General features: G+C 55.2%; 3 protein-coding genes across 11 annotated transcripts in view; all 3 read right to left on the reverse strand.

Annotated features, from left to right (window-relative positions):
- Nucleotides 1-464: 464 nt before the first annotated feature.
- On the reverse strand, nt 465-2,383 carry LOC117796599 (immunoglobulin superfamily member 22-like). Its single transcript, XM_034644798.1, has 3 exons — nt 2,155-2,383; nt 1,238-1,510; nt 465-541 (listed from the first exon to the last, which is right to left on the reverse strand). Exons 1-3 carry the CDS (start codon nt 2,381-2,383, stop codon nt 465-467), a joined length of 579 nt encoding a protein of 192 aa, XP_034500689.1.
- Nucleotides 2,384-2,828: 445 nt separating this feature from the next.
- LOC117796788 (immunoglobulin superfamily member 22-like) lies at nt 2,829-4,397 on the reverse strand. The gene is made up of 2 exons (XM_034646275.1): nt 3,756-4,397; nt 2,829-3,135 (listed from the first exon to the last, which is right to left on the reverse strand). Exons 1-2 carry the CDS (start codon nt 3,876-3,878, stop codon nt 2,881-2,883), a joined length of 378 nt encoding a protein of 125 aa, XP_034502166.1. The 5' UTR covers nt 3,879-4,397; the 3' UTR covers nt 2,829-2,880.
- Nucleotides 4,398-11,587: 7,190 nt separating this feature from the next.
- PTPN5 (protein tyrosine phosphatase non-receptor type 5) overlaps nt 11,588-17,772 on the reverse strand; it is a 57,574-nt gene continuing 51,389 nt past the window's right edge. For all 9 annotated transcript variants that reach the window (XM_019806837.2, XM_034645637.1, XM_002926161.3 and 6 more), the window contains 6 exons: nt 16,482-16,561; nt 16,150-16,287; nt 15,554-15,664; nt 13,331-13,491; nt 13,129-13,242; nt 11,588-12,752 (listed from right to left, as the gene is read on the reverse strand). In XM_019806837.2, the coding sequence (XP_019662396.2) occupies nt 12,659-12,752; nt 13,129-13,242; nt 13,331-13,491; nt 15,554-15,664; nt 16,150-16,287; nt 16,482-16,561 (698 nt within the window). In that variant the 3' untranslated portion in view covers nt 11,588-12,658. The remainder of the gene's footprint in view (nt 12,753-13,128; nt 13,243-13,330; nt 13,492-15,553; nt 15,665-16,149; nt 16,288-16,481; nt 16,562-17,772) is intronic.

Consider the following 17,772-nt stretch of genomic DNA (forward strand, 5'->3'; position numbering starts at 1 on the left):
ACGCCTGCGCAGATGGACCATGGAGTGCCCGACAGTTACCTTTACCTCATTAGAATACTAAAATCTCCCCCCAAGGAGAAGCCTTAGCGTCATTTACATAACATACAATATACGTAGGAGCATTTTCCCTTAAAGAGCATGTATGACCTTATGCCGGCCTCTACGTACGAGGACAAGGCTCTTCTAACTAAATATTCATCCTAACCCTCAATAAAAGAAACCCACTCGCCCTTGCTCAGGGAGTGACAGCATTGGAAGTTGTTCCCCATGATCTCCTTACTTGCTGCAACTAAAGTTTCCTTTGTGTGAAATTCACCTGGTGTCATTTCTCCCTGTGACTCACCAAGGAGCCCACTCATGTGAGTTAGGTTACTCTGGCCGTCCTGCTCTGGGCTCCGAAGCGAGCAGGCGCTGCCCCTTCTTGGGGAAAGAGGGGAGCCTTACCTTTGTGTGACCAGTTCCTCCTAACCCTTGAATGCTGTGTCCACGGCTTTGGGCGGTGCAGCTGTGCCCAGGCTATCGGCGAGCTGGTCTCCTTCTTCTTTTGCCCCAACAGTGGAGCCACCAGGAGTCACGGGTTCCTTAAATGTCTGGCCCCTTGGGGGCGATCCCTTACTGAGGCCCCACAGCTGCCCCAGCTAGACTGGCACACTGCTTTGGGGGGAGGGGAGTGGGGGGAGGGAGGCTGGGGCCAGGCTGGAGGAAATGGTGCGGACCAGGCGTGTGGGCAGGAGTCTGAAGGTGGTGGTTCAGGGTCCTTCTCCTGTTCCCTTTTGGCAGAGGTTTTGGTTCTCACTGCTGGTGGGTGGGACCTCTCTGAGCCGAGGGGCTCAGGGCAGTGTGTGTGTGTGCGTGCACATACACACGCATATGTACATGTGCCCACAGCCCAGTGGGCCGGGGTCAAGGAAGTCGGCCATTTTGCAGAAGCCCAGGGGGCACCATCTCATTGGACTCTGTGTCTGGAGAGCTTGAGCGGGCTCCCAGGGCCACCCCAGGGGGAGGAGATAGAAATGTTAGCTCCCCTCCCCCTTCCCTCTCCTACAGCTCAATCCTTGTCTGGTAGAGGGTAGGAGGCCCACCCTCCATGGCTGGACAGCATGCCCCCCTGCTCTGGGACCTGCATCCCAACTGTTCAAGCCTCTCCCTGTTGCTTCCTCATTGTCTGTAGTATAGCTGCGTGTTTGGACCCTTGACCAACCCACACAAGATTCTNGCTCCGGGCCCAACCACTCACGGTCAATAGTGAGCTGGGCCTTCTGTACCAGGTCCCCCACCTCAGCAGAGAACTCGCCGGTGTCACACAGTCTGGCATCCTTAATCTTAAGCGTGTGGGTCAGACCATCCTCAGACACCGTGATTTCATACTTTTCATCCCTCTTCAGCTCCTTCCCGTTGAACTTCCACACAAAGTTAGGCACTTTCTTGGAGAGGCGGATCTCAAACACAGCTGTCTGGCGCTCTGTCACCTTCATTGGCTTCATCTCTCCCAAGAACTTTAGTGGCTCATCTGTGGGAGAGGAGGAGGGGCACTCACTGGGCTGCAGCCCTGGTCTCTCCTGAGGGGTGGGACGATGAAGGGGGCATGGAGACTCAGGGGTCACTGGCCTCCTGTAGCCCAGAACTGGGGAAAGCATCCTTCCTTTCATTCTGCTTGTGACCCCCTCCCATGGTGTTCATATGGTCTCCTCCCCAGTGATGTTAACACAGCAATTTTACAAAGCACTTATGCAGTTTTCAATATGTGCCAGGCACTGTTCTAGCCAATTTGCACATGCTAATGCATCCAGTTCCCATATAGGCAGATTTTGCTGTTATTCCCCATTTTACTGATGGGGAAACCAAGGCAAATAGAAGTTAAATAACTTGTCCCAAATCACAAGCTCATAGCGACAGAAGTTGGGGGTTTGAACCCCACTAGTCTAACTCTGGAGACTGTGCATTTAACCACGATGCCACACTGCCCCATGGCACTTACTATCTCATAGCCCTCTCCCCATGTTTCCCTCCTCCATTAACGTCCATCCCCATGCAGTCCTCAACTGCATAGCCCCACAGTCCTCTTTCCCATATCCCCATGGACCCCATCCCTGGCTATTCCTCCCTTGACCCTGACTGTGTCCTCTTTGTTCCCCCTGATGCCCACATTCTTACCCAGCACTGTGAGCTCTGCTCTCATCCGCTTGTCACCCACGGACAGGCTGTAGATGCCTGCATCATTCGTGTTCACGTTGGTAATAACCAGCATGTACTTGGTGCCCATCTGCTTCACATCATACTTGCCTAGGGAGTACTGGATCCTCAGTGGTTCATTACCCTGCCTCGTGAAACAGGTAGAAGAGCCGATGAAGGACTTCAGGAGGAGACTTCCAGAGGTCCCCATTACCCAAGGCCAGCCTGAGCTGGAGGGTGCCATGTCTACCTCTCTAAGATCCTCAGACACACCAGAGACCCCTGAGATCTCTTTAGCCTCATCCTTCTGGCCCAGTGGGACCCAGGATGCCTGCTTCCCCTGAGACCTGAACTCTTAATGTGACCTTCAGAGCTTCAGAACCCAGACTTTTCAGATGGGTAGACTGAGGCATAGAGAGAGGAAGGTAATGGTCTCATATCAAAAAGCAAAGTGATGGGGGCGCCTGGGTGGCACAGCGGTTAAGCGTCTGCCTTCGGCTCAGGGCGTGATCCCCGCGTTATGGGATCGAGCCCCGCGTCAGGCTCCTCTGCTATGAGCCTGCTTCTTCCTCTCCCACTCCCCCTGCTTGTGTTCCCTCTCTCTCTGGCTGTCTCTATCTCTGTCGAATAAATAAACAAAATCTTTAAAAAAAAAAAAAAAGCAAAGTGATGGAAGAGCTAAGAATAGAGCCCAGCTCCCAGCCAGTTTCAATCATACCAGGAGGCATCCTCTTGCTGGGATGGAAGAGAGGACCTGGCTGATGGATAATGAGGGGGCTCTGTGAAGGGGGGAGGTGCAGAGAGGAAATGACATTGCCGGGGCAGGCCCTGCCTAGGTGCCCCCCACACCTTCATCCATGTCATCTTGACATTGGGGTCCTTCAGCTCCATGATGCAGTCAAAGACCACAGTGGTGTCAATCTTGGTCTCTATGTCTTCCAGGGGCTTCAGAATCCGGATGGTCTGTGAGATTGTGATAATAAAATGGAAGGCGTCAGGGACATCTGGAGCCTGACCAGTCTGTTAACCCAATTCTGGAGGAGCCCCCTAAAGGTCTGGGGAGAAATAACTAGGCTGATTGGAGACCTGCGCTTCCCCCACTTGCTGCCACTGAAAGCCTGCAAGACTTGGGGGGAGACAGATATGATGGACGATAAGAAATGAACCACCATTTGCAGAACGGTCACGATGTACCTGGGCCCATTACATAACTCCTCTAATTCCACACCACTAGGTGTGGATGCTTAATAATCTTGAGTTGGTTGAAACGAACAAAAGAGGAAGGTAGATTTCTCATTTTGCAAATGAGAAACTGAGGTTCAGAGAGATGCCCAAGTTCACATAGTTAATAAGGCAATAGAAATGGGCTTTGAACCCAGAGCTGTCTGACTTCAAAGTCCATGCAAACACATTAGGGGGTAGTAGAGAGAGAAGTAGAAGGAAAGTGAATTCCTTTCCTCTTCTTGCCTCTGAGCACGTGCGTGCAGGGTGGAGGGGCCTTGCCACTGGGAGACACACAGGCACTAGCACTTTTGGAGACCCGGACCCCTGCCTGCAGACCCCGCCCCACTATGGGCACTGACCTCCACCTCCACTTTCTTCATCTCTTTGAGCTTCTTGAGCAGACCCCGGAAGTCAGTGAAACCGTACTCCATGCAGACCTTCTCAAAGTCCTTCTTGGGCACCTTGGACAAAATCTCCAACATCTCTTTCTCACCTATCCCCTTCTTCTGCTGCTTCTTGGGAGCAGGGGGTGCCCTGGGAGGAGGTGGGTACCAAGCTTGGACTCAGCACCTCCCTCTGAAGACAGAGGGAGCCTCTCCTACCCTTGTGATTCCCCTCCCTACTTCATGGGTTCTTGGAGCCTGGGCCATTAGCTCAGGGCCCTGCTGAAAGGCCTTCAGGAAGCTCTAGCCTGGAGAGTGGAGGGACAGCACCTAGGCAGAGGGGCCTCCCAGCCTCACCTCTTCTTCAACATCTTTTTAAAATCCATTTTCTCTTGACCTGAAGACACAGAGATGGACAGGGTCAGACAGGGGGAGTCTGGTCCCTAAGAGGAAAGGCCAGGAGGAGGGAGCTCGCTCACCTTCTGTCACCAGCAAGGACACAGTGTAGATGGCATCTGCATGGTCATTGCTTGCAATGCATTTGTAGTTGTCAGAGTCATCGGAGGTCAGTGGCTCCAGCTGTATCAGAGTCCGGCCATTAGTGAGGGAAGGGGGGGCCCCAGGGAGACTCTCTGTGAGAAGGCAGAGGAGGGCATGGGGGTGGGTGGGAGAGGAGCCGAGCGTTGGGCGTAGGCGTGAAGGACCGAGCAGCCTGTACGATCTGGAGGTTGCAGGTAGTAGTCGTGCGAGTGTGTGTTGGTAGCCTGATTCTGCACGGGATTCTCCTTGGCTGTGAGCTAGAAGTCAGGGACTTCCTCTGAGTTGTAACTCTGTGCATTTTCTACACTGGGATGAGTACTCCTTCCTTTAACACGTACTTACTCCTCTGCACCAGGCACTGGGCTGCGTCTGAGGAAGCTGGTGAATTAGGCTTCCTCGGTGCGTGCAGCATGGCCCTTCCAGCCCAGTGGGGCCTCAGAAGGTGCTTGCAGAATGAATGAATTTGTGGAAGGGGTGGCCAGGAGGCGGACCCTGGGCAGCTTGTGTGTGCTCTGTGGGGCTGAGGGTCCAGTAATGGGACCATGGGAGGAGAAGGAACCGAGTTCTGTCTGTGGGGGAGAGGGGAGGCTCTTTGCCTTCCACCATTGTAAGTCCTCGCAGGACCCACTGGGACAGGTCTCCACCTGACCCATCCCTCCTTTTCCTCAAGGGTCTGGAGCTAAAGGTTGCAGAAGCTAGTTACATCTAAAGATGATCAGCCCTTGGTGAGAGTCTTCCGGAAGGCTCCCTGAAGAGCCCAGGAACCCTGACCCTCACCCCTACGCTATGCTCAGTTCCTCCCTCTGTCCCCGTCCGCTGGCATTTAGCCCGGCTCCACCCACCACGGGCCCGCCCCTTCTAGCCGCGCCCACACTTTTTGCCTGGCTTCTCTTCTGGCTCTCTCACCTCTGGAACAGCTGGGTCTCTTCAGGTTGGGGCTGCCCCGCCTAGGCTTTGCCCTAGCCCTGCTTCATCTGGCCCCTGATTTTGGTCCCCTGCTTACTCTAGCAACGCCCCAAGCTCTTCATTTGGCTTCTCTTATCCTGCCCCTCCTCTAGAGCAATGACAGCCTCTCTTCCCATGGCCCAGTTCTCTTGTCCACAAGGGGGGCTGCGACATGCCCTGGGGTCCCTGACTCTGGCCTCATCCGTAACTGGATCTCAGGCTCAGGTCCCCGCACCTTCAGCACGTGCTCCTTGTTAATGCTGTCATAGAACATCTTGGCTGTCTCCTTGATGGGGATGCCGCTCTCTCTCTTCCAGATGTTGGGTTTGGGGTTCCCCCGCACCCGGGCTCGGAACACGGCTTTATCCCCTGCAGTGGGCATGGGACACAAGTTCACCTCCTAGTCTCCAGGCCAGACCTCTGCCTGCACCCCGCCTCCTCCCAGGGATCTCACATCCGCCCAGGGCAGGGAGGGATCCTCAGCCTGGCGTGGCCAGAGTTCGTGAACTGGGGGTCAGTGGTGGTGGTGGTGGTGGGGGTGCTGGTTGGGGCACTGGGAGAAGAACGGGAAGCAGTTAGGGGCGTGGGAAGACACGGGGAGCGACGCACCCTCAGGCGCGGTGACCGGGTGAGGTTTCTCCGCGAACTCTGGGACGCTCTCGCCCGGAGGGATGTCGGAACTCCGAGTGACCAAGCTGAAGAACTCTACAGTGCTCGAGGACTTCCTTGTCACGACTTCCTCTGTGGCGGCAGGCGAGAGGTCAGAATGGGCTCCAGGCGGAGCTCAGCCCAGGATTGGAGGGCTGATCTTTTCTTGACGGGACAATGGAACATTTTAGGCCAGTGCGGGGGACTTTGGCCGGGTAAAGAGGACTTCGAGTCTGTGGGTCGTTGTGTTATGGCAAATTTCAAACACCAGGGGGAGCCAACTCCTCTTACCTTCATTGGACCACATTATTGGGTCCTATGTTTTTTTTAAAGGAGACTTATGGGGGGGGGGTGTTCTTGATCTCTTGGGCTTCTCTCCTGGAAGTTCTGATCCCCCAGGAGCCTTAAGAGGGGCCGGGGCCTTCTGTTTGGGAGGCCTGGTAGCTTAGTTGAGCTCTGCTGTAGGCCTTCCCCCTGCCCTTCTGTGGTTCAGCATTCACTGCTAGGGCAGTAGTAGTGATTTTTAAGTGAGCGAGAGGAAACATTCCCACTCCAGAGGGGCTGTACGTGGGAATGTCCTTACCCGAAAGAGCAGCTTCAACGTGGTGAGGGAACTGTATATTTGGAAAATGAAAAGTTGTATTTTCAGCATAAACTGCAGAACATCTTGGCTGGTGAGCTGACAGTTAATAAATACAATCGCTGTGATTCATGGAGCACTTTCCTTGGGTCAGGAACTGTGCTAAACGCATTTCAGAGATTATTTTATCCAGTCCTCACCCTACCCCATTGAAGGAGGTGCCTTCGTTATCCCCGCTCTTCTGAAGGACTGAGATACGAAAAATGTCTTTTAAATCGCAATCAGAGGCCTCAGACGAGAGTGCCAGCTGCCCCTGACCTGCAGTTGGGTGTTATTTGACTTCTTCGATGCTTAAACAAAAAGTAGCCTTATGTCTAAAAATTGAGAGATGTCACATAAAAATTCAGATTTCTGCAGTCTCAGCACTGAGCTCATATTCCCCTATGGCAATGGTCAGTGGGTGGTGAATAGTGGGGGCCCCTTTAGGTGGGGCATGTCCTCTGCAGTTCACCGCAGTCTTTTTACTGCATTGGCATTCCCTGCCTTGACCCTGTTGGCTGGTGGTTTTAAACGCTGGCTGCATGCCAGAATCTCTGGAGAGCTTGAAACACAAGCAAACAAAAACACACCTGATTTGGCGGTTGGGGCAGACTTACATGTTGCCCTTTTTGCGTTCCCCTTCTTCTGTCCCCGCTACACTAAGATAATTGTAATGTGCAGCCAGGGCTGCGAGTCACTGCTTTCATCACGTAAGGCTACAACTTCTGGTCTCGAGTCCCAGCCATTGCGCTTGCCTCGCCTCCCTGACCAGGAGGAGTCCATACAGAGCGTTCCTCTGGCCCTGACCTCTGTGCATGGAGGAGTTGGAGGGACTCTGTACCTCCAGGACTTTGAGGGAGGGGCAGTGACTGGAGGAGATATTGGATAGCCTGGCCCCTGGCCATCTTTTAATCACTTTCCACTAGACACATGACTAAAACAATCTGTTCTGCTCTGAGACCATTTCTCAGCTTTCCCTTGGATCCGCTCTCCCCCAAGTCTGGTCCCCAAGGGTTGAGAGCCTGGAAGCTTAGGTCACTTGTTTGTGCGTTCATCCTCTCTCCTCTGGCGGCTCCACATCTATTTCGGAAGTGGAGCGGGGTCAGCATTACTCAGATCTAGGAAGGTAGCTACTTCCCGAACTTCCTCTGTGGCTGCAGTTCTGCCATCGGAGATGCGTCCACCTGCCTATGGCCCTGATCTCCTCAAGCAATTAAGTTCATCAGGCTCTCATACACCTTCACGTGACTGCGTTTTCCTAAGCTGTTTTCTAGAAGATCTGGTCTGTGGGTAAACATCCCACTGGCTTAAGCTTTATGAAAGCACAGGTTAGGAGAGGGTTGTTCTTTGTATCTTGGGCTCCTGAGGGGCCCTGTACTCACAAAGCCTGAGGCCACCCAGGGAGTGGATGAGGAGGAAGAATGGCTGCCCTCTCCCGATCCCCCCTCCCACCCACTCTACTTGCCTCCCACGATCTTGGTTGTCTGGAAGAAGGTCTGCATGTGGGTGGTGGAGCTGGAGAACTCCATGGACACGTGCTCCTGCCGCATCTGCTGGTGGTGAATGGTCGTCATGGTGACAGCAGGCGTGGGCACTCACCTGGGAGGACCAGCGAGGGGATGAGACCACGAAGGACAAGGAAGGGAATAGGAGAGAGATCCAGAGAGGTTATTCTGCGTGTGTGTGCGTGAGTGTGTGTGTGTGTGTGTGTGTGTGTGAAGGGACAGGGCAGGTGGGCACAAGGGGAGATGGCTGTGCACAGGGGAGGGTGAGGGGAAGCCCCTTCTCTCTGGCCTTTCTTTTCTTCCCTTCGTATCTCACCTTCCCAGGATGGTTACAAGGACCTATGGGCCTGTCACCCACCAAGTAATCCCAAACCATTCCAAGTCTCCGGGGGAGAGAATGTAGGGCTTAGATTTACCCAGGGAACCAAGTGAAGCCCAGGGGGAGCTGAGGATACATATTGATAGCTACATGGAGCTAGGGAGGTGGTGCTGAATATTTCATCAGGAGGGAATGAAGTCAGACCTAAGAAGGAACTTCCTGACTAAGCCATACTTCACTGGGCCTTAAAAGGAAGCTGGGGACTTTTCTCCTGAGCCCTGGGGACCCCTGGCATTGGTGGATTGCCAAGACAGAGGATAGCATGTCTGCTTTCATTTGTGACTGGGTAAAGATAGAGGCTGAGCTTTCATTTCTTTTTTTTTTAAAGATTCAGCGAGAGAGGGAACACAGCAGGGGAGTGGGAGAGGAAGAAGCAGGCTCCCAGCAGAGTAGCCCGATGTGGGACTCGATCCCAGAACCCCGGGATCATGCCCTGAGCCAAAGGCAGATGCTTAACGACTGCGCTACCCAGGTGCCCCTGAGCTTTCATTTCTTATACTTAAAAAAAAAAAATTGGTAATTCAATCCCATAGTTAATAAAACAATATAAACATCTTTATGAAGAGGCTCCCTCCAATTCCTAAGGCCCGATCTCCCAACCCTCCCCCAACATGTGACCACTTGTGGTCTCTCAGCTCTTTCCGGAGCTCCTTCATGCAAACACGAGTACGCTTCTATCCTCCTCCCCTTTTTGCACTTCAGGGAGCCCACTATATACACTCTTCAGCCCTTTCTTTTTCACTTAATACATCCTGGCGATCTCTCCATACCAGTTCATAAAGCCTTTCCTCATTCTTGCTAACAGCTACACAGTATTTCAACGGATGGCTGTCCCATTTTTATTTAACCAGCACGGCAGTTTTTCCATATGAGGAAACTGATGTCTGAGAGAAATCACCTGTTCAAGGTCACTCAGACTAAAATCCTGGCCTCTTGACTCCCAGTCCACCGCCCTTCCAAGGGACCCAAGAGCCTGGTTCTGAGCCAGTCAGAGGCTAAACTTCACCTCCCCGCGGTGATAGAGCTCTGCCTGGCCTGCTTCCGTCTCTGAGCTCTGAGACTGTCACCAGCTAGACCCCAAGAGCTGACCTTTACTCCTCACCTGCTTGTACCCACTGAAACTTTGTCCCACACTTCCTTTAAGTTCTTCTTTCCAGCTTATCTCTTAACTCAGGCAAAAGACCTGAGGGGCCTAACAGCCCATGATGGAAACCGAAAGAACCCGTCAAGCGGTAACGATTGCCTGGACGGGAGCTTGGGCGGCCCAGACCACCCAGACCAGTTTGAGCTTAACCCCCCACTCACGCCTGCGCAGATGGACCATGGAGTGCCCGACAGTTACCTTTACCTCATTAGAATACTAAAATCTCCCCCCAAGGAGAAGCCTTAGCGTCATTTACATAACATACAATATACGTAGGAGCATTTTCCCTTAAAGAGCATGTATGACCTTATGCCGGCCTCTACGTACGAGGACAAGGCTCTTCTAACTAAATATTCATCCTAACCCTCAATAAAAGAAACCCACTCGCCCTTGCTCAGGGAGTGACAGCATTGGAAGTTGTTCCCCATGATCTCCTTACTTGCTGCAACTAAAGTTTCCTTTGTGTGAAATTCACCTGGTGTCATTTCTCCCTGTGACTCACCAAGGAGCCCACTCATGTGAGTTAGGTTACTCTGGCCGTCCTGCTCTGGGCTCCGAAGCGAGCAGGCGCTGCCCCTTCTTGGGGAAAGAGGGGAGCCTTACCTTTGTGTGACCAGTTCCTCCTAACCCTTGAATGCTGTGTCCACGGCTTTGGGCGGTGCAGCTGTGCCCAGGCTATCGGCGAGCTGGTCTCCTTCTTCTTTTGCCCCAACAGTGGAGCCACCAGGAGTCACGGGTTCCTTAAATGTCTGGCCCCTTGGGGGCGATCCCTTACTGAGGCCCCACAGCTGCCCCAGCTAGACTGGCACACTGCTTTGGGGGGAGGGGAGTGGGGGGAGGGAGGCTGGGGCCAGGCTGGAGGAAATGGTGCGGACCAGGCGTGTGGGCAGGAGTCTGAAGGTGGTGGTTCAGGGTCCTTCTCCTGTTCCCTTTTGGCAGAGGTTTTGGTTCTCACTGCTGGTGGGTGGGACCTCTCTGAGCCGAGGGGCTCAGGGCAGTGTGTGTGTGTGCGTGCACATACACACGCATATGTACATGTGCCCACAGCCCAGTGGGCCGGGGTCAAGGAAGTCGGCCATTTTGCAGAAGCCCAGGGGGCACCATCTCATTGGACTCTGTGTCTGGAGAGCTTGAGCGGGCTCCCAGGGCCACCCCAGGGGGAGGAGATAGAAATGTTAGCTCCCCTCCCCCTTCCCTCTCCTACAGCTCAATCCTTGTCTGGTAGAGGGTAGGAGGCCCACCCTCCATGGCTGGACAGCATGCCCCCCTGCTCTGGGACCTGCATCCCAACTGTTCAAGCCTCTCCCTGTTGCTTCCTCATTGTCTGTAGTATAGCTGCGTGTTTGGACCCTTGACCAACCCACACAAGATTCTGGTACCTTGTAAGGACCCACTGGTTGGTCAGCAGCCCTGCCCTGGACCCTTGCATGCCCTGAAATGACTCCACCTGTCAGCAACACTATCACAGCTACTTTTGCTGCCTCCCTGAGGTCAGGGGTAAGAATAGAGCAGGGATGTCCTGACAGCTCAGGATCTGAGCCCTGGGGCAGAGTCTCCGGGGCCCTTGGGAGAGGCTTCTCTCAGCCCGGGCCTTACAAGGGAAATTTCCAGGTTGCAGCTGCTGTTGGGACCTGTAGGGCTCATGGGATAAGTGGGTGGGCCAACAGGGAGGAGCCTGGGTGTGACCTGAAAGTCTCCCTGCCCTAGCTTTGGCCTCTCTGGCCCATCTGTCAGAGCTGGTGGCCTGACAGACACTTCGCCTTCTCTGGAAGTCTCCCACACCTGTCCTTGAGGCTCCCCATGGTCCAGGGCTCCTGGACGGGTTCGGGAGGGGGATGGCGCAGGAGAATTCTGCCAAAATCAAATGGATTTGGTCTATACTGCCAGTCTTCACGGAGGGGGGAGGGGCACCGGGGAGCTTGAGGGTGTGTGTGTGTGTGTGTGTGTGTGAGGGCGCACAAAGACCAGGTTACAGGGAGGCAGGGATGGGGAGAGGCAATCACACAGACCCAGGAGGCTAGTTTTGCTCAAAATGCTCCGTTTATTGCTCTATTCAATGACCACGAGCAAATTATAAAAAGACACCAAATGTCTCTGTCTGCCGTGGAATAAATATTTAAAGTCAGCAATAAAAACACGTGGCTCCGAGATAACACATGTTGCCAAGAGTCATGCACGCCCTGCTGCCGGGCTCTCAACACACGCATGGACACAGGAACACGTGGAGCGACACGCAGCGAGACTGCTGGGAAGGCTTTCCCACAGGACACAGAGCAAAGTTGCGCACAGATCTGGGGCCCAAACCCCACCCCACCCTCAGAGCTCCCCCTTTTCCCACACCCACCGGGGCCCAGGTCCTCTGGGTTCACAGCCCCCCTCTGTCCCCTTCCCCGCCACAATGCCTCACAGGCTGGTCACTGCCTCCTGAGGGCATCTGACACCACGAGGTCACTCTTGCTGTGACACTCCCCCCGCCACCCCAACCCAGAGACCTCTCCCCCCAGCTGAGATCTCTCACCAACTCCCCAGGAGCTCCCCATGCGGTCCCCATAACTGGGGAAAAATGCAATCTGCCACGTGGGAAGTGGGGGTGGGGGCCCGAGGCAGCGCCTCTGCCTGGGCTGCTTTGGGGCTGGAGCTCATGACCCCTTTCCCGGGCTGAGGAGACACAGTGTCCGGTACAGACAGCAGAGATGGATGGACGGACAGACAGGCTGCGGCAGGACGCTTGGAGTGCGGCACAGAAACGTTTTGGATCAAGTAGCAATGGAACCATCGTTAAAAACTGAGGCCCCAGGTCTGCATGGCGTGGGTCAGGCCCCGGGGCCCCAGGCCTGGCCTGGCACATCCCTCCCCCACCCTGCCCCCCTCCCCAGTATGTACAGTAGGAAGAACTATGTTGGGGGGGCAGGGGCCAGGCCAAGGCTGACAGAGGAGGGAAGGAAGGACGGAGGGAGCAGACTGAAGAGAAGGAAGCAGGAGGGGCACGGACGGGTGGGGGGGGCAAGCCAGGACCGAGGCAGGGCTCTGCATGTGGCCAGGGTGAGGGCCCAGACTCAGGTTGGGTGGTGCCCAGAGGACCTCAGGGCAGGAGTACAGTCACTCTGGGGACTGGCGGGACAGCTGCTTCTCGTAGAGGCTCATGACATGGTGCACGAACTGGTATTGCTCACATGTCTGGATCATGCCGCCCCTGCGGGCAGAGACACACGGTGGACCCGGGGCTGTGGACGGAGGGGCTGTGGAAGGGCGCCCCAGACCCGTGACTACCAATCATTTGTGAGGGGCCTTGTCTTTGTGTGGAGTGGAGGGTCACGCCGGAGCAGGGACAGGGATGACATCCCCCGCCCCTGTCCTTGCACTCACCAGCTGTGTTTCTTTTCCCTCCCCATCCAGCCCCCAGCTGTCTGGATCCAGCGCTACTCATCTGTCCTCTCCACTCCCTAGCTGCCAGGCAGTCCATATCTCGTGTGTCCGCAGGCCCCTCACCCCGAGCGTGCATCAGTTTCCCCCTGCTGCCCCTGGGACTCTGGCTCCCCGTGCGCCCCCACCCCTGCCCCTGGGCTGACCTGTCCTGACGGAGCTGGCACGTGGTCTTCAGGATGTCCACCACTCCCTCGTGCCGCAGCTGCTGGCAGCAGATGCTGGTGGCAATGAAGCAGCCCGTCCTGCCGATCCCTGCACTGAGAGCGGAACGGACGCTGGGGTAAGGAACGGAGCAGCTTTGGGAGCAGGGAGACCGCCCTGCCCAGGGGCCTGGCGAGGACCCACCTGCAGTGGACGATGATGGGGGCACAGCGGGGCCCCTCCTGCTGGGCTGCCTCCTCCACCTCCCGCACCAGGTGCAGGAGTGGGGGCGCCCGGTCTGGGGTCTTCTGGTCGGGCCAGGACGTGAACCAGTAATGCTTCAGGCCACGCTCTTCGGTCCCACTCTGTCCAGGAGACAGAGACCCACCCCAGATACACATGAACTCTTAGAACCCACAAACCAGCCCGAAGATGGGATGGGAATGGCAAGAACACAGTGAGGAGGACCCAGGGCGTGGGACCCATGGCCTCTGCCGTCTACACTATATATGGCTCAGTGGCATGAGACAGAGACCCAAAGCCAGCGTGGTGATGGGAGCCGCTCAGTGAGGCTGGCACTGGTCTTCGCGGTCAGTCCTGCCCCAACAACTCCAGGATTATCCAAGAGAATCAGAGAGCCCCTCTCCAATCCACTCCTGTTCTGTGGTTCTTTATCTTAACAAACTGCCAGTTACCGGTTAGTCCCATGACACAGAGCGCTGGGTCTCCCTCTCCCACCAGCGCTCTGCTCCGCCTGCCCACCCCCAGCAAGTCTTGTCAGTTTTCTTTCCTCTCCGCCAGCACCACCTCCACTCTGGCCTTTATCTTCTCTGCAATCTCTCGCTCCTCCCTGACTGCTCCAGCTCCACGGAGGCCAAACATGCTCTGCCTGCAGCACCCATCCGGGCCTGCGCTCTCCTGCTCAGAAACCTCCGAGGGCTCTTGCTGCTCTCCGAATAAAACCCATTCTTCTGTCTTCAGTCTGGCAAATAAGACACGTGGTCCAGGGTCTAGCCCTCCAGGCCCCTCTCCTACCCCTGTATGCTAGTACTCAATGCTCCTGCTTTCCCAGTGGTCACGCCAGAGACCTCTGCCCCCTCCCCTACACTCTCATGGCTATTCTATCTTCCATGCCTTTCTTTTTTACTTTTTTCTGTGCCTGGAATGTTCTTCCCACTTGTTTGCCCCCCCCCCCAGTCAACTCTTCCTCATCCTGAAAAAACCTATTCGGCACCACCTCTTCCAGGAAGCTCTCCCTGAACACCCTGGCTAACAGAGTGTCCATCTTCTGTTTTCTTTATCTCTAGCTTGGTACTTCCCATCTGTGGGTGCTCCTTTCGGAGAGTCCAGGCTTTGGACAGCTCTGTTCCCAGTACCCAACCCAGAACAAGGCTTAGGGCAGGCTCTTGTAAAGACTCATGGATAAAAGTAAATATCCCCAAGGCTGTCTCATGGCACTGAGATGATAAAGCAGCCCTCACTTCACTTCAGCCTCTTTCTAGGGAAGCAGAAAGCTGGTTTCTTGGGCCCCTAGGTTATCTGGCTGTGACAGCTACCTGAGCCTCTGCCCCCACCTCCTGGCCCTTTCATGCCCTCCAGCAAGGCCTAGATATCAGAGCTGCTCAGGTGACCACTGCCCTCTGGGGGCTGAGGGCTTTGACATCCTACCATCTACAGTGGGAGAGGGCAGCTCAGAGGGACAAGTCTCAGGCCTTGAGTCTGACCCCGTGGCTGCCAGGGTCAGTAGACTTCTGACTGTTTCTGGATAGAACACCAGCTTCCTGGTGCCTGGCTCACCTCTTCCAACCTGTGCGGTGGCTGCATTGGGCTCTACCTTCCCCAAACATGGGTCTTATTTCTCAAAAATAGAAGCCATTAATCCTCCTGATTCCAAAGGAACAATCTCCCCTATTATGCTGAGCCTGGAAGAAGCACAACTTCAGGGTGGGAGGATACCTCCCCCCACTCTTCTGGGCTGTTTTGTGTTGCTCATATATTATATGCCTTCCTTTTTGTGTAACCATCACGATGTCCCTGTGAAACCCAAATGCAGCAAGGAGTGGCTGCCCTCTGGTGGACAGATTGCATACTACAGGATCGCAACGGACCTTCCGCTTTAAGGACCGTGCTGGAGGTCCCTTACCCAGGCAGTCCTGGACTTGAGTGTTTCTGAAGCAGAGTTGGAAGGCATTCAGAATGACAGTGTAGACAGAGAGAGAATCCAAGAGCATTAAATGCAACTGAGGTTTCGTCCTGCCTCTGGCCCTCAAGTCCATTCACCCCTTCCTCATCCCTGCTTTTCGGTACATCCTGAGAAAGCACAGGCATGGATTTCAGCTACAGTCAACTCCTGGACCCGATGACTGTGACGTCCCCAGTGATGGCCCTGTCCCCATCCTCCCAGCCCAGCCCAGCCCCTGGCCTCACCCTGAGGGAGATGAGTCGCAGCCGGTAGTCCTCAGTGTGAATGACCTTCTGCACGATGATCTCCACGCCGTCGTACTCCACCTGCTCTTCCGGCCAGTACTCCGTGCACTTCTGTAGGGGTGCAGACCAGGCTGCACACACTCCCAGTGCCCCCCAGCCCAGTGTCCCCCGTGCCCCACCAGGGTCAGCAGGGCAAGATATAAAAGGGCAACAGGTTCGCAGTTAGAGAGCGCTGGGTTCAAATCTCAGCTTCATAACCCAAAGTTACTTCCCCTTTTTGAGCCTCAGTTTCCTTATCTGGAAAATGGAAGTAAGCCCTACTTCGAAGGACTCTTCTGGGGATCTGAGTAAATGGGCCGGCATAGGTTCCAGCGTCGCCAGCGTGAGCGCTCAGCAGAGCAGCCTGTTTCCGATCGCAGGTCCGCCCATCTCCGTGGCCCTGAGCAAGTGACCTAACCTCGCTCGGCCTCCCATTTCCCCACCTTGGCTGCAGGCTACCAACCTCCCAAGACTGTTAAAAGGACTAACATGGAAACGAGATGCTCTGCAAAGGGCACAAAGTGGCCGGCAGCGGGGAGCAGCACAGGGGAGCCTACCTCGTTCATCTCCTCGATGTTGGTGATCATGACGATGATGGGCGTGTGCTCCTGCCACACCATGCGCCAGAAGTCGCCGACCGTGCTGACGATGGGTCCCTGAGTGGCGATGTATACCTTCTCCTCCCCACCGTAGCCCTGCGGCCAGCCAAGCCCAGGCTGTCAGCGTTCGATGCAGTGCTCCTGGGCCCAGTCCCCATACTCAGGCCCTTCCTGGGGCGGGTGGGGGTTGCTGGTGGGAGCCACGTTGGCTTAGGGACAAGCCTGGAGGATGGATCCTGTGCGCTCGGGCCTCCCTTTCAGGGAGTGGTCACTGGGATGGGGCTACGTACCCGGATGTAGTTGGCATTGATGTAGGAACTCAGAGGGTCGTCAGGGTCTGGTGAGGTCAGCCACACTCTGCTGTGGGGGTCTGGGGTGGGGAGAAGACAGGTGAGGGTGGTATTTGACAGCTGCGACAACCCCTCTAGGGCAGGGCCCATCTTATCTGGTCCATTGCAGGACATCCACATTTCTTCTGGGATTCCTTGAAGTTCCTCCTTCCCCCGCCCATTAGCAAAACACTGGCCCATCTCCGTGGCCCGGGCTCTCTTCCTCTGTAGCATCACTGCCTGCCCCTTGCCTGTGTCCCCTAAGCTTCCCTGGCTCCCTGTGCCTCATGTTCTGGAGAGGACAGAGCTAAGTCAAGAAAAGAATGACCTAGGGGACACATCCCAGTCAGCAGGGGCAGCAAGAGTTTGGGGCACACACGGTCACTGACGCGCTGGGTCCACTTGAAAAGCACACTGACCACCTAAGCCTCAATTTTCCTACCTGTAATATGGGGGCAAAGCTGCCTACTTCTAGGGTTGTTGGGAAGATAAATAAGAAAACAGCTGGGAAGGTGCGATGTAAACTGTAAAGTACTTTATAAATATAAAGGGCTGTTGAGATTTGGGGGTAGAAAGCCGAGGGAGAGCACAGGGATGGAAGGCGCCAAGCCTTCCACGCCTGCGATCCAATGGCAGGGTCTCAGCAGCAGACACACGTTGGCACAAATGGTTTTCTTTTCTTTTTCTCCAATCTATTCACGTGTCCAATCCCGCGGTTACAGATTCTCACAACTTCCTGTTGCTCCTCGTGGAGTAGAATCCGTTTTGTTCCAGCTAGAGCCTCCCTGAACTGACTCTTCTGTCACTCTTACCCCTTCTCTGGGCTTCCCTTTCTCTCCCAAATAGGGGGGGCCGAACTGAAGGTGCTTCCAGCAGCCAGTCTGGGGCTCTCCAAGGCAGGACAGGGAGCCAGAGAGCTGGGTTCGAGTCCCATTACTGTGACTTGCTGGCAGTGTCAAGGTGCACCATTAACTCAGTTTCCCCGTGGTGAGTTTGCAAACTGGAGACATTCCTTCCATCCTTAGACCAGTAACTTAGCCCAGCACACACTATGTAGCACAGAGCTGTTATGACTGCCATTAACAGCTTCCCTAGAAGTTACCAGGTAGAGAGGATCCCAAACTGGGGAAGAGAAACAGGTGACACAAGCCTCTGCTCTCCAGCCCTTTTATGCCCAGCCCCTTGGCCTGAGGTCCCTGGAGCTGATCTGGGGGTGGGGCAGCAGAGGAGGAAGCGCAAGGGAAGGGGACCA

Source organism: Ailuropoda melanoleuca, chromosome 16 (assembly GCF_002007445.2).
Source record: "Ailuropoda melanoleuca isolate Jingjing chromosome 16, ASM200744v2, whole genome shotgun sequence".
Lineage (NCBI taxonomy): Eukaryota > Metazoa > Chordata > Mammalia > Carnivora > Ursidae > Ailuropoda > Ailuropoda melanoleuca.